Here is a 15870-nt window from a genome sequence, read left to right on the forward strand (position 1 = left end):
AGAGTGAGGTAATAGACTCATTAAGTGGTCATAAATAGCATGTAATGTAGTGGACTGCTCTGACACAGTCCATTACTATCCTGAGAATGGGGCTGCATACATTGAAGCGGTCTCTGCAATGTCACAAATCCACTCCTGACTGACTGACTGACTATGATTATAAATCTACTCAACCTTGTATCTACCAGACATCAAATTCATCCTTATGACACCTGCCCTTCCTGAAAAAACTCAAGGTTTATGTCAGACAGTCACTCCTCAGACTGACAAATAGCCATGACAGAGTTTCACCTTGTAAGAAAAAAAAGGAACCTGACAGGATCCAAATATTTAAGTAAAGATTATTCTCAGTGTAGTTTAAACTACACTGTATATTAATTTCTTCATATATAACCCCCATAATATGTCTATTCGGTTACTTTAAAGTGCACTGGCCATGGGATTTTTAATTTTGCACAAAGCTTGTACATTATCCACATAGAAGCATTAAATGAAATGGAATGCTCTGGATCAATTATACAAGCCTGATGGCAAGTGTCAGCTAACAGACAATAAAGCCAATACTGCAATGTAGAGCACTGAACATCTGTTCTCTGGAGCTCCATTGAATACAATTGGGATCGGCTGGAGTAGTGTTTTTGGTCCAGAACTTACAGAATTTATGTTTCAACATCTAGTCTAAAGTGGGACTAACACCCAATTAACAGGTTTAACTTGGAATGTTGGATGAACAGGTATGCACAAGCTTTTGGAACAGTGTATAGGTTTTCCTCCCTTATAGCCACATGAGCCAGTTCATTTTAATCAGACAGTAGGACAGATCTTGACTCGGGGGGAGGAAAAAAAAAAACAAAAACAAAAAAAACCATAGTTGATTCCTTGTGACTTTTCAATGTCTTTAGAAGAGCAGACCGTTATCTGGGCATGGGAAATTATGAGAGAGAGAAAAGTAAACTGGTCAAATAAAACATCAGACAGTAGGAATGATGAACAGAAATATTAGACTTGTCTTACATTCAGGAGACATTTTTGAAATTCTAGCAGCTTGTCTTTGGCCCCCTGGTAGTTTTTGTAGTCATAGCACAGCTCAAACATCTGCAGCATGTGTATCAGGGGAGACTCCTGAGAGGGTAAAAACAGAGACAAAAGATTCAAGCAAAAAAAGGAATAGGAAAAGGCAGAATGGATAAGACTGGGCCCATTCCAGAAAAATATTGTATTTATTTACAAATGATGAGTTCCTTCATAGGAGCAATCAGCATTTCTTGTCCCCCAAATTAAATGATTATTCATTTTGTATTATTTACATAAAGAGCAACTCACAATGTGAATAAGAATTTCTTGAGAAAATGACTGACAGCTCTTTTAAATTACACTATGCTAAAAATGAGATTTATGAAATTGGTAATGTTCAAAATGGCTAGTACCATTTTCTACAAGAACAGGCATCTATAACAATAATGATGCACAAGTGGTATGACAATGCCTTACCCGCTGAAACAGTTGGAAGCCACGTATCAGAGGCCTGATCTTGCACTTGCGAAGGAGAGTTTTCCATAAAAGAGACAGATCGTAGAGATTCCATGTGTGATGGCCTAGATTTTCATCAATATGGGAGGTGGCCTCCTGGGCAATGTCATCATCCACAGAGGTCAGGATCCACACACACAAGCACTGCAAGAGCTCAGCGTCCTGTTAGGTAAATAAATACAAGAAGGGTCAGTTAATAATGTATAATTATTTAAGACCAATATAAAATATTTGGGCCAATAAGAAAATATAAAACACAAATAAGGAAAATAGGTTTCAAATCAAGCTTTTACAATGAATTTCGCATCTACTACAGATGGATCAAATATCTCTTCACCCATCCATATATTATTTTTATTAGATGTAAATCACCTAGTGAAACTGTTTTGTAAATCACACATTCATTCATATAGTAACATGTTTAGGAACTGCTGTACAAAGGGCCCTATTTATTGCTTTTTCTCAGTGATGCAGGGTCCTAGTTGTCCTACATATTTAAAATGATTTGTATTTAATGTCTTTTTGTTTAATGAATTCACTGCATTTGTTCCAGTATGTGCATCTACTCTTAAAACTAGTTCAGTGTATTGTATTACGTCATGAATATTTGACCTGATCAAACGTTCTCAGGGGTCACACATTGTGCTGTCTTGAACCAGACGGACAAAGGACAAAGTCAGATGGTTGGATGTGTCTTGTGACAGGGACTGTGACTATTAAGGTGGTATGTAACAGTGAGCAACATTATGCACCCTATTGAGCATTTTTATAAGTGGGGTGAAAGTTTGTCATATTACTAATACCAATATTACAATGATTATTATTATTACTAATAATATTTGTTTATGAATCACTTTTTACCTAAAAGGGTATGAAATGCTTCACATCACTGAAAAACTATTAGCTTAAGCACAGAGAAAGAAGAATATGCCAAAATCTATTAGAGTTAGCCAAACATTCATTTATTATCTGTAACCGCTTATCCAGTTCAGGGCTGCAGTGGGTCTGGACCCTACCCGGAACCACTGAGCGCAAGGCAGGAACACACCCTAGAGGGTTTTAGCTTATTATGACACTAAGAATAAGGAAAAGATACAACAGAAAAAAAAATTAAATCATCTAAAGCAATAAAAATAAAATCTAAAACAAACACTCAGGCACCTCACAGTGTTAGTGGAACGGAACTGATTCAAAGGAATTCGTAGATGTTACAATGCCTTTTTTTCCTACCTGGTGGCATGCTGCCAGCACAGTAAGTGGTGGACTGTGCTGCTGTACAGCCTCAGTCAGCAGATGCCTCCAGGGGCTGTTCTTGTCCTGGCTCTGTAACAGCACCTGGAACAGATCTTTAGGAGACTCAGAGCTCTCCTCCATAGGCAGAGAGCAGAGGTAGTCACTGTGGCCCTCTAGATCCTGCTGAGGGTGGATGAGTTGAAGGTTTTGAAAGGCCAAGAAAAGATGGGCCTGCAGAGCTGGACTAAAGCTAGTCACCAGTGATCGGACCTGTCCACAAAGAATGCAGCATGTATGAGATTCAGCTAAACTGTCTTCATCCATTTCACATAACAGGACTTAATATGACACAGAATGTAGGAATATGTATATTTCAATAATTACAACACTAAAATAACTGTTTACAAATGTAGAATAAATATGTAAATATTTGTAACAATGTGTAACTATGAGATGTTACACTAAAATTATTGTTTTAATTATATTTGTCTTAATGCAACAAATATAATGCAGAAAAGGGTGATATTAAATGCTGTGAGCATCTTTTAATCCACCACAACTAAACAATTTTGGTCAAAACTAATATATTATTTAATTTCATTGTCCACAAATATATATTTACTTTATTGCAACTGTGATTTACTACAATATACACACAATATCAGTATGTCTTTTGTGTTATTCAACTGTGATCTTCAATGTATATCATTTAAAATCATGCAAAGGTACCTGTTGAGGAGGGAAATGGTGCAGCTGCACAAAAAGCAAGAAATTAAGCCACTCTCCATCACTAGCACAGTCTCGGAGGTAACCAGCACTCAAGGGCAGATCATGTAGATGGCAGAACTGGACAGGGAGGGCCCACTCCTGTCCAGCCTCATACGATGACCTGACACACAAACATGATTAAAGGAGAATTTAATTAATTTAATTTTGAAAAGGTAGTGTTGCTAAACAGGGCTAATGAGGTATAATGAGATTAATGCTACAGCCCGTATTGACTGGCAAATACACAAACACTAACATCATTAATTAATTACATTATTTCAGGGATATCTTTAGTGCTTTCGAACAAAGACAAGCGTAGCATTACTGTAAAATTGACAGATTAACTTGTCTGCTAAATGCGACTGTTTTTGTTGTTTACACATTCACATGCTTTTTGTTACATGTCATCAGCACATTATAAATGGCATTTTAATAACTGTAATAAATGTAATTCAGATTGCGGAAAAAAAAAATTCTCAATCTAAAGGGCCCACTTTGTGCCCACAAAAAATCCCCATTATAAGCTTCACTTATGACATTTGGACCACACTGACCACTGATATGGAACTTAGGGAAGTACTCATCCACTCAGTTGCCAGACACTATTAACTGCTTTATGAAAATGGCTCATCATAATTTGTAATGGCACGTTAACAGAGAGCACAAACCTGCTGATATCCCTCCTCTCCACACTGTCCCTTACTGCTCCTTCCAGATGCAGCAGGAGTTCTTCTGCTGTCTGCCTCTCAGCTGCTACCAGTTTATTGACCTTTTCAACTGAGAAAAAGTGAAATATTATAACACAGTACACATTTCTGGAACTTTTTGTATACATGTGTCTACAGACATGATGATCCCAAGACAAAGTCATTTTTCTGTCTTACCCAAAGACATCCTGAGGAAGGCTAAGCTGTTCTCCTCACAGTTCTGACTCCATAGCTTGATGATGAGATTGAGGGCTTTGAGATCTACCCTCAGCTTCAGACTGCACACACCCAGTAATTCACAGAAACACACACATGCTGCTGCTACAGATGGAGAGTTGAAATTCAGAAGGCCCAGGGAGTATGCCTGCTCCACAGCCAGGGTAATGCTGCATGAGGATAAAAAGATTCCTTACATGTATTGAAGCTTGTATTATATGTTATCCTACTGTAACATATTGCATATTATATAATTTATTAAACAGGCATTAATATACTTTAATTTCCACATCAAACAAAATGACTACTGTAATGTACAGCACAGAATCACAGCTAAAACCAGACTCACTGCAACTTCATGTTCTTGGAATTGACCAGATGCTGAATAATGAAAATTCCATAGGCAAAAGAAGGTCTGCCATGTTGTAGGTAGTATAGGAAGTCTAGGTTTTCAATGAGAGCGTACTTATTCACCAGGTGAGGGCTAGAGAAATGGGGGAGCTCAGCTGATGTTTCTGTAGGAGCATATTAGTGTTAGACTTCAATTAATTTCAGCAAAGTGAAGCAAAAATAAAGCATTAATTATAACACTGCAAAAGTGCTGTAAAACTAAAACTATAGTCATGACCCAGTAAAGTGTCACTCCTTTTAGTGAATACTGATGATTCACCAAAAAGTGTCTGAAAACTGCAGCACTGACTTTTGAAACAGTACCAATAAGAATTCCAAGAGCATGTTCAGAAAGTTGAAATGCCTACCGGCAGAGCCTAAGGTGTTGGCAGACTGCCATCCAAACAGTCTGGAGGGATCCAGTGGCTGCAAAGACTAAAATAAGAAAAGAGTTTAAATAAGAAAGAGAAAGAAAAATAACTAATTTCCATCTCCTAGCACAGGTTTTCCCCAATCTTAAACAATGCGTGTTTCATTTCCCAAATTTCAGTTCCATTTTCTGAATATGAAAATATGTATTACAAGCTACTGATCTTAGCAACTGCTTCTGGCCATTTAGCTTATCTTGGTGGCACAGTAAACGCAAACAGGAGAGAAGGCCATGGCAATCTTAATGAGAAATCAGACAGGAGCCTTCCTGGAAGTCAGCCTTATCTTAATGCATTTTTTTTGCTTGCATGGCAGCAACAGCCGACTGTGAACTTAGTCTCCTGAGATATAATAGCTAGTGCTGAGACGTCCATCATGTGATGAGGCTCATTTTACCTCAGCCCTGTTGTTCATTAACCACATCACTCTCCAGTATCACTTGCCTGAGGGTGAAGCTGCCAAAACCACAAGGACTCTGATACCCCTTAGTGTTAGAGGAATGCTAATTATAAAGGAGTGCACTGTGCCGGAAGAATGTTAATGATCAAATTCCATATCTGCAAATTCTGCTCTCTGCTGCTGATTTAGGACCTCCCCTAATCCAAGCCATACGTATTGTAGAGACACCACAAAACTGAGTCAAGATGTTGAGTGAAATCTAACAAAAGACAATACAGCAAACTGAATTCTAATTCCCTGCCACTCTACTTGTCGCTGTCTAATTAGCTCAAACCATATTGACTTTAGTAACCTCTGAGGAAACAGCATAAACAGTTTTTTTTTCTAACTTCGCCCGGATCCTCTCGCCCTTTAATTTTAGTCTGTCTGTACAGCATTCACATGGCTATTAGTACACCTGCGCTGCAAACATTAATTGACAACAGTCTTTAATTTAAACTCTGAGATTGAAAGCTTTTCCTTCTAAATTAAACGGAAAAAGTTTACTTACTCTAAAACTACTTCAGAATGTGGCAGTGTTTGGGATCATCTGAGGTTAAACTAATCTATGGCACTCTGCTCTCTTTCTAAGAGTTCCTTTTATGTTATTTTTGTGCTGAAGAGCATTTGTTCAACCGAGCTAAAAGCATCAATAAATCGACCAGATATAAGGTACATGTACCTGCATGAGTTGATAGATCGAGATATCACAAGCTGAGGTGCCTCTTGGGCCACTGTGAGAGAAAAGAGCAGCTTTGAGTTTGGGATAGGCACTCAGTGCCATCCTCAACAGCTGGGGATCCACTCTGCACAGGGCGTCCTGACCTTTATCGCCCTCTCTCGCCACCTACACACAGAGATATCCATTAATGAGACTGTTACAATGTTTCACATTCATCCGGAATTTCGGAACTTAAGTGCTTATGTTAATGGTTCTAGAGGCAGATTTATAATGTATTAACAGAGAGTGAAGTTCATTATTGATTTTACAAAAACAACATTATTCATAATGGAAGGACGGCTGGATTAGGATAATAGCAAATAACCAGGATCGATGCATTCTGAATAACTCTTTTGGGTGATTCAAACAAGAGATCTTCACATTCTGAAGACCACATAACAGCTGGGCTGCACTTTGATTTTCTGAACTTTAGCTACGTGTCTTTTTAGTAATATTTAATTAGCTAATTTTATCTTTCTGAACAGAATCTGTCAGAAAATACTCTAGTTACCATCAGTACAAAATATAATCTGCCCACCTCTCAGCATTAAAATACTCTTTAGACAAAAAGAAGACTAATATTTTATTGGCAGGAAACTCTAAAAAACAATGACCACCACCATCATGATGTGATGGCCACAATATCCTTAAAACTCTGCTGTAAGCTGAAGAATCCACACAGAATATGCACTCTACACCAATCTCTTTATTATGTCTTTGGTAACAAGATGGAAAAAAAAAATCAATCTATAGGAGAATATATATTTTTAAATATATATAGACTTATCAACAGGTAAATTTTAACTCAAACTTTACTGCCAAAGAATGAGTGAAACTAATTAACATATTTAGATGTTAGAACTAATTAATAGATAGTTAGTAGACACTCAATATTTGGCAGAGGAATGTAATAACGTCTGTTCCAAATCCCTGAATCAAAACACTAGAAACAAAAGCAGTATTCTTATAAGAAAACTGAGCAGTTCCGACTGTAGAGGAACATTTCTACTGTTCGTATAGACTCACACCCAATCATCAGGGAAAAAGTAAAAGTTATCAATCACGTAATCCTTTCATCTCTGAATAAGCAAAGTTTTATCAAGAACATCAGAACTTGAAGGAATTATAGACAACTTTTTAAATGACAGTTGCTAATATATCTCGTACCTGATCAATGCCCCCAGGTCCAAACATTATAGTGGAGAGAGCGAGAAGGCTATGTCCCTCTAGAAGCATGCTGCTAACACTAGCCTGGCTGCCTGGCAGCAGCACCTGAGCACTGGTCAGACTGGCCTGGAACACCCTCTCTGGGTCTGGAGAGAAAAAAAGTTGCAACAATCTGTTGTTCCAAACAAACTGCATCTCAGATGCAGACAAAATTATACTACAACAGTCCAAGTTGCAGGCATTTGTAATATTTCAATTAATTTAAAAGCATATTTGATTTTTGCTATAAAAGCAGGTTCATTCATTCAATATCTGTAAGCGCTTATCCAGTTCAGGGTTGCAGTGGGTCCAGAGCCTACCTGGAATCATTGGGCGCAAGGCGAGAATACACTCTGGAGGGGGCACCAGTCCTTCACAGGGCAACACACACTCACACAATCACACCTATGGACACTTTTGAGTCGCCAATCCACCTACCAACGTGTGTTTTTGGACTGTGGGAGGAAACCGGAGCACCCGGAGGAAACTCCTCACAGACAGTCACCTGGAGCTGGGCTCTAACCCACAACCTCCAGGTCCCTGGAGCTGTGTGACTGCGACACTACCTGCTGCGCCACTGTGCTGCCCAAAGCAAGTTCATTTATTCATTAATTATCTGTAACTGTTTATCCAGTTCAGGGTCACGGTAGGTCTGGAGCCCATAACTATACCCCTATGTCTAGCAAACTGAAAATTGATATTGATGTCTCAAGATAGCTGCGGAGTCACATGCAGTGGCCACGCCAGTTTTAGTCGCTGCTGAGTACCTGTTACTCAGCCTTCAGAGCAGGTGACAAAGTTGCTCTAAGGTCATCGAGGGCCAAACTGTCACAATCTATCTGAGAGGCAAAGTGCACAAATGCCCAGAGAATTCACAGTCACTTTCAGGACACCGGTGACACATAATGCATGTGGCAGGAGATGCAGGACAACACCACCATACTGTGATCATGATGCCTCCCTTCTGCACTGATTGATTTCTATGCATGGTTTGAAGCAGAGGAAGACAGCAGTGAGTAACTCCCCAACGCAGCCTAATTAACAGGTGTTGTGCCTAACCATGGCAGATGTGAGGAGGACTCTGTATAGAATCAACCCACAGAAGACTGCTGGATCAGATAACATTCCAGACCAGCTATCAGATGTTCTCGTGAGCAGCACTACTATCTCATAGAGCTTTAAATCATTCCTGTCTCAAAGACGCCCAGTGTCCTGCCTGAATGACTACCACCCTGTCACACTCACTCCCATCACCATGTACTGTGGCACATTAATTCCCTTTCACTGGAACCCCTACAATTTTCATATTGTTCCAACCGCTCCACAGATCACGACTGCCCTTCAACTGACCCTCCCCCACTTCAGAGAAAAGAACAGATGCGTTAGAATATTGTTCATAGATTTCAGTTCAGCATCCAACATCATCAGTCCTCAGCATTTGACTGAAAAACTGAGCCTACTACTACACCACCCTCTGCAACTGGATTCTTGACTTCCTGACTGGAAGGCCTCAATCAGTCCAGGTCAGGAGCCACATCTCCAGTGCCACCACACAGAATACTGGAGCTTCCCTGGGCAGTGCACCAAGTCCTGTACTGTCCACTTTGCTCACGCATGACTGTGTAGCAATGCACAAGTCAAATCACATTATTAAGTTTGCTAATGACAGCAAGGACGATGAGTCAGTGTACATAGAGTAGGTGCAGCAACCAGCAAGCTGGAGCAAGTTCAACAACCTATATCTGAATGTGAATACAAAAAAAAAAAAAAATGGTGGTGGTTGAATTCAGGAGAGCATAGTGGTTTGGGAACAGCACAGTCTCAGACCGCAAGACCCTCCAGAGAACAGCGAGGACAGCTGAGAAAATCATCATAGTTTCTCTCCGCTCAACCATAGACATTTACACAGTGCACTGCATCTAAAAAGACAACAGCATTGTGGATGACCCAAAACACTCTTCACATGAATTGTTTTCTCTCCTGCTGTCTGAAAGATAGTTCCAAAGCATTTAGTCCAGTACTGTTAGATAATACAGGGTTTTCCCCACATGCCATCAGACTGCTCAACTCCTAGAGACTGGACACACACAGACACACACACACAGACACAGACACACAGACACAGACAGACACTTATAGAATGATATATCTTCTATGCTCAACGTCACTTTACATTTCTCAGTACTGTGTACTGGCTAACAGAACCATACTGTCCTATGTATTGTCCCTGTATTTATTGTTTGTCCTTGAAAGAATTGCAAAAGACTTGTTTGCACTGATTGCATTATCTGCACTCCTTTTCTGTGCACCATGGTTCTGGGGGAACATTGTCTTATTTCACTGAGTACTTGTTTATACGTGGATTGACAATAAATCTATTGCCCTGCTACATTTAATGTTTGGACTTGCCTGTTAGGTCTCTTGTAATTCTCTGAATTTTGACCATCATCTCAAACCAGGGATAATTTTCATACAAATCTCTGTCTCCAACAGCAGGGCAATTACTTGGTGTTAGCCTGAAAATGGAAGAAAGTATATTGAAGAGTTAATTAAACTCAAAATGGCACCCATGCTTGTGGTGAACAGGTGCTTACTGCAGAGGCTCCTATGACACATGCTGTGTGTTTGCAGTTATGAAATACCATATGACTATTTAACTCACCTGTAGTGCTCCAGATAAGTATAAAGGAGGTAATGTAAGCTGTTTTCCAGACAATGTTGGATGAAGCGCGTGTGGAAATCTTGACCTTGAGAAGCACAGAATTGTGGGACAGGAGGGACACTGTTAACTCGCATCACACCTCCAGTCTGACCCAGCCTCCAGAGCAATTGCTCAAAGTCAGACATCTCTGACTGCACAAACACTTCCTGTCTGTGAAGAGCAGACAGAGCAGCTGTGTTTAATTTAGGGGAGTAAGAATTCAACCCAATTCATTTTTACTATATTTGTTATCTCTGAATTAGTATTTACATGCTTCAATCAAATAACAGTTAATTTAATCAAATCAAATGAATGCTTATCACAATTTTTAATGTATATGCAAATTATTGATTCAATTTTAAGTGAAATGCCTTTTATCTGGTAAATTTTGTTACTTCCAAAGCACGTTACGGCACAAAAGAGAACACTCTTGAAGATTCGTGAAAATTTTAATAACCTGGCCAGTGTGTCCAGGATTTGGTCTCTCATATAGCGAGTAAAGCGAGTGTTTCCATCCACTATATCAGCGGTGAGTGCAGGCCACTGGGGGGCAGCAGTGCTCCGTCTGTCCTGAGCACCCACGGTCGTGAGCCATGCAGAAATGCGGGTCAGGTCATGGAGAGAGGTGAGGTATGACCACAGGACCACGGGGTCACAGGAGCTCATCACTAGGACAAAACAGACAACAGAGCAATGGAGAAGTTTCGATTATTCTGAGGTATGTATTAGAGCAGGTGTAAAGCAGAACGGCTCAGTTGTTAAATGTTTTGTCATTACCTTTAACTCCTAATACCTGGATTACATATTGTTTCGGTTAAAGGCTCTATCCTTGGTTAAGTAAATGTGGTGAACCATAAAGTAAAATTATATTAACACACTCACAGGGCTGTGGAAGTCTTGAGAGGAGGACAGTTCTCTGTGTGTTGGTATCCCAGTGTCTGACCCAATCCAGACGCACTGAGCCCAGCAGAGACTGGAAAGAAGAAGATGATAGGCAGCGTATCTCCTGTAACAAGCTTCTGCTCTCAGCATTAGACTGGCTTATCTGAAGAACTCTACACAAAACACAGAGTCATAACGGTTGTCAAACAAAAAGCCATTTATGTTGTGTTGCTATTTTCTTCTAAAAAAAACAGATGATATGCAAAAACTAATCCTTGAAGTTGCATTTCTAACCATGACAAATGCACAGACACAATGTATAATTCTGATTATGGACCAGTGCATTTACACAATAAGACATGGCCCCTTGTGTCAGCAATTGAAATATTTCAATCTCATAACACTGGTTTTACAGGACTGTAGTTCAACTATAATATTTTTACAAGGCCAAAGGTAAACTAAGTGAGTGTCTGATCGTCATTATATTTGAGCCTACTGCATAAAACACTTGAATCATTTTAGGTAAAGGATACAACTATTCTGACATTTCTTTCATTATTTTATATACATCCTGTGCACAAATCCACCTCAAATATATCCATAGAAACAGCTGAGAGAAACCTCCAAATTTTGAAAAGCATTAAAAATAATAATAAAATAAAGACAAGAATTGCTCTATTCCTGCTCCAAAGGTGGGTAAAATTGTCTTTCAGATTACTGAAAGACAGAACTGATGTCAAATTCGGGAGACTGATAACATTATGAAAATAAACGCAGACTGAATATGCTACAAAACTAAACAACTCAAGTTACAAATGTTTCAGTGGATATTCACACAATTACTAAAAACTTCAGAAAAGTTCAGCTTCATCATACAAATGATGGTCATATTTTTCCTTAAGCGTACCGTTTATTCTTTAATGACTGTTTAGACTAGAAACTGAATAAATGTTGCTCTGGCTTGTGCACAGTAGTTTATTCAGACAAGCAAAGCCTGAAATCTCTCACCTGTTCTTGTCAACAGGTTTTAAACATTGTGTTGCTGGTGTTGAGAACAGCTGTTCAATATGTTTAATGAACTCTACTTTCTCCATCTCCTCAGTAGATAGGTGATTCTGCCTCTTTAGTTCCTCAACCTGTTCAATTATCCAGAAAAAAAGTCACTAGTTTGAGCCACTAGTTTGTTTGAAGTAAAATCAAGTCTGCAGTGTGTTAGAGTTAAATTTCTACTGAAATTCAAGGACATGCTGACCATAAACGTCCTGAGGTCCCGATCAGCTGTGTACATACATATGTTGTGGAGCTGTTCTTTCACTTTGAAACCCTGTGTGAGAGAGAGAGGACAGACAAGACAGGTTGAGAGAGAGAGAGGACAGACAAGAGAGAGAGAGAGAGAGAGAGAGAGAAAGAGAGAGATAAATATAAGCAAAAATACACTAAACTGTCAACTACATAGTAATTGTTCATAAAGTTAACACATTTTTTATTTTACCACCAATTTCTCTACAATTTTATTCATTTGCACACCCATTAGCTAGGAGTCACCCGGTCCTATGATGCTACCAAACGGGAGGGTGAAGAACCTGAAGGCACATCTTGACTCATGAGACATTTAAAGCCCGCCATTGTTTTTTATTTTAAATGACACTGGTTGGCTCACCACATTTCAGGTAGAATACTATATGCTCAGATTAGTTGTTAGCCCACAGATATTCACACATCCTATCAATCATACTGAACAACAGTGGAAATGGAGGGCTACCCTACTCAGCCAGACTGAGCAAGGCCCACTGTGCTTTGTACAACACCTGGCCTTGTATGACTGTGCCACTGAGCTCCCTAAAGTGTACTATTTTTTGAAAACTTTTTGTACATTTGCTGAGGCCATTGCAGGTGTTTACCATATTAGTGAGCAGTCTTGTAGCCTGTGGCAGATCTCTGTGTGTGAGGCAGGTAAAGGCCAGCTTTAGACCTGTTCTCCTGAGCTCCTCTAGTTTCTGCTCTGGACAGTTGCGTCTGCGCAGATATGCCTGTGCATATGGGATTTCACTGCACAAAACTGCACTCCTCACCACTTCCTGAAACAGAGATATACCCACATATATGTACGTCTGATACATGTGAACATCAATTTCAACATCAATTATTTATTTTTGGCAGATTGCTATTACTACACATGTTTACAAAAAAGAAATCTGCAGATAACAAGATCTAAGATCTATCGCCAAGATCTATAACCTTTGGTGATCCCCTTTTGTATTCATAACAAAAGCTGTGTTTTATCAAATGTCTCTGACCTCTACAGACAATGATTCCCATTCATCTTCTGTGGTCACTGTAGATAAAGGCTTAAGGACAAGAGTATGATTACTCCCACCCTGCCAGGGGTACTTCCTCAAGTAGGTGCGGAGCTCAGTGATATAACCACTTAAAATCGTCACACACTCCTGCAGGTTTACATCTGGCTCTATAACAGACCAAAAGGCAAACACAACATGAACATAACAGTAAGCTTACAGAAAATTCTTTGTTATTCTCTCAAACTTATAATAATAGAACTTAAAGGAATTCATTTTCTCAAATTCCTCCATAATTCAACAGTAAACAAATAATTCATCTAAACAAATCATTCAGTGTAGTCTAATGTGAAAAGCAAAACTAAATGTAAAAAATTACTGATTGTGGAGAATTAAATGAAGAATGTCCTGAGGAATGGTTCCCAAACAAATATTTCCAGTTCAGTAATGTTCTACAATTGTATGTTTTATGCACATTCCAAATAAAACTTTAAAACACCTTTTAAAATGACTACATTTACTTTGTAAACATTATTGCTTCAATTATAACAATTCAGAAACAATGTTACAACTGACAAATGCGCACCAAACCATACTAAATGACAATTAAAAATGGGCAGAATTATTCTATAAAAGTTAGAGTTTAATGTCTGTTTGTAAATTATGAACAGTACAGCATATGACTGTGTGTGAGTCCTAACACAGAAACATGGTAGTGTTTGTGAGTGCTACCTGGGTTGCTGCTGAGGATGACTCTGATCTGTGTATTGAGGAAGTTAAGGGTAATGTTAAGAAGCTGCTCACAGAACTGTGGACTCTGAGCCTCGGCATATGTATCTCTGATAGCAGAGTGAAGGAGATCCAATGCTGGACACAGATCCCGAGCATCTAAACACACACACACAAACATTGAACACCAATCCACTGCATGTTTCATTACATGGAGAGCATAATTGGACCTGTTTTGGGTTTAGTGCAGTGTAAAATATAAAATAATCTGTATACACAGTTTTTATGCATATTATGCATAACTCATTCCCACAGAAAGCAATACTGAAATATCCTCTGGCATGGACAAATAAATATTTACATTCCTCTTGCATAATTTAAAATTATATTAGATATTATGTTGCATAATATACACCTTGAACCAAACATATCATAATTACAGGGACACTGAAAATCAGGCAGGGAAAAACCCATTATAATTATCAACAGGAAACTCAAGAGACTGTCACTAGCTCTTGAGATATAATTAAACATTTTATGACATATTACAGCTAAATCCCCTCCTCACACAACAAACATGGTCTGATAACATTATGATTACCATTATCTTTATACTTAAAATTAACCTGTCCTCCTGTTGTGCAAATTAAAAAAGTGACAGAAAATAATTATTGTTTAATTCTTATGAGAAAAAAAAAGGAAAAGTGCAGCACACATACAAATCTGACTGAAACAAAACAATACCGTTTTTACACTACTTGATTACTTGGCATGGGGCATCAAAGTGGCACAATAGGTAGTGTCTTTGTCACACAGCTCCATGGTCCTGGGGTTGTATGTTTGACCCCAGCTCCAGGTGACTGTCTGGGAGCAGTTTGATGTGTTCTCCCTGTGTCGACATGTGTTTCCTCCGGGTGCTCTGAGTGCAGTCCAAGCCTAAGGTCACCATGCTCAAAGCCATGTACAAACCAGATGGGTATAATGTCCCCAAGTAGTGGAATGGTATTTTCTGGAGTGATGGAGCACCATCCATTACATTTAGCATGAGCTGGAATGGTTTTTGTGATCAGTACCTGAGTTCACTAAAGTTTGTGGAGCTTAACTCAATCAAATCCTCAGAGCATGGCTCAAGCATTGTTTCAACAGCTAATGTAAAGCATTTCTAGATGAGTGGTAGAAGTAGCAGCAAGGGAGACAAACTTCCAATTAATACTTCTCATTTCAGGAGAAATGTAGGGCTAAAACATGTTTACTAGCTTTTGACAGTGAACACACTTAAAACAAACCACTAAACCTAATTCCCACCACCTCTTATAAATGAGACACCTACAATCCATTTTACAGGTCATTAAAAGATAAGCCCTTCCTTCTGTTTGATGTTTAATATTAATGAAGTAGTCAATCCCTTTCTGTTTATCCAGCTTATTGTTGAAGCACATCACTTCAACAGCTTGGTACACTGCTCACCATATGCCCTCTCTCAGACATGAAAATACACACACCCATATCCTGTAACTGCTCTACCGCATCACAACGCTAATCAAAGCCATATCTCATGGTTAATGATTAAGTTTTGATGCCTAATCAAGTATGTAATTACCGTGCTCTGTATTGGTTAAAGCT

The 15870-nt window shown here is 39.0% G+C and overlaps 1 protein-coding gene across 2 annotated transcripts in view; it reads right to left on the minus strand.

Annotated features, from left to right (window-relative positions):
* Positions 1 to 15870, minus strand: part of spg11 (SPG11 vesicle trafficking associated, spatacsin) — a 35212-nt gene that overhangs the window by 12006 nt on the left and 7336 nt on the right. For both annotated transcript variants that reach the window (XM_066667250.1, XM_066667249.1), the window contains exons 9-27: positions 14251 to 14406; positions 13519 to 13688; positions 13123 to 13299; positions 12474 to 12545; positions 12230 to 12357; positions 11222 to 11394; positions 10797 to 11007; positions 10301 to 10510; positions 10048 to 10154; positions 7600 to 7745; positions 6394 to 6558; positions 5213 to 5279; positions 4804 to 4969; positions 4416 to 4624; positions 4200 to 4308; positions 3493 to 3652; positions 2761 to 3033; positions 1492 to 1692; positions 1015 to 1122 (exon numbers count right to left, since the gene is read on the minus strand). In XM_066667250.1, coding sequence (XP_066523347.1) covers positions 1015 to 1122; positions 1492 to 1692; positions 2761 to 3033; positions 3493 to 3652; positions 4200 to 4308; positions 4416 to 4624; positions 4804 to 4969; positions 5213 to 5279; positions 6394 to 6558; positions 7600 to 7745; positions 10048 to 10154; positions 10301 to 10510; positions 10797 to 11007; positions 11222 to 11394; positions 12230 to 12357; positions 12474 to 12545; positions 13123 to 13299; positions 13519 to 13688; positions 14251 to 14406 — 3008 coding nt within the window. The remainder of the gene's footprint in view (positions 1 to 1014; positions 1123 to 1491; positions 1693 to 2760; positions 3034 to 3492; positions 3653 to 4199; positions 4309 to 4415; positions 4625 to 4803; positions 4970 to 5212; positions 5280 to 6393; positions 6559 to 7599; positions 7746 to 10047; positions 10155 to 10300; positions 10511 to 10796; positions 11008 to 11221; positions 11395 to 12229; positions 12358 to 12473; positions 12546 to 13122; positions 13300 to 13518; positions 13689 to 14250; positions 14407 to 15870) is intronic.

The sequence above is a fragment of the Hoplias malabaricus genome, chromosome 4 (assembly GCF_029633855.1).
Source record: "Hoplias malabaricus isolate fHopMal1 chromosome 4, fHopMal1.hap1, whole genome shotgun sequence".
NCBI classification, from domain to species: domain Eukaryota; kingdom Metazoa; phylum Chordata; class Actinopteri; order Characiformes; family Erythrinidae; genus Hoplias; species Hoplias malabaricus.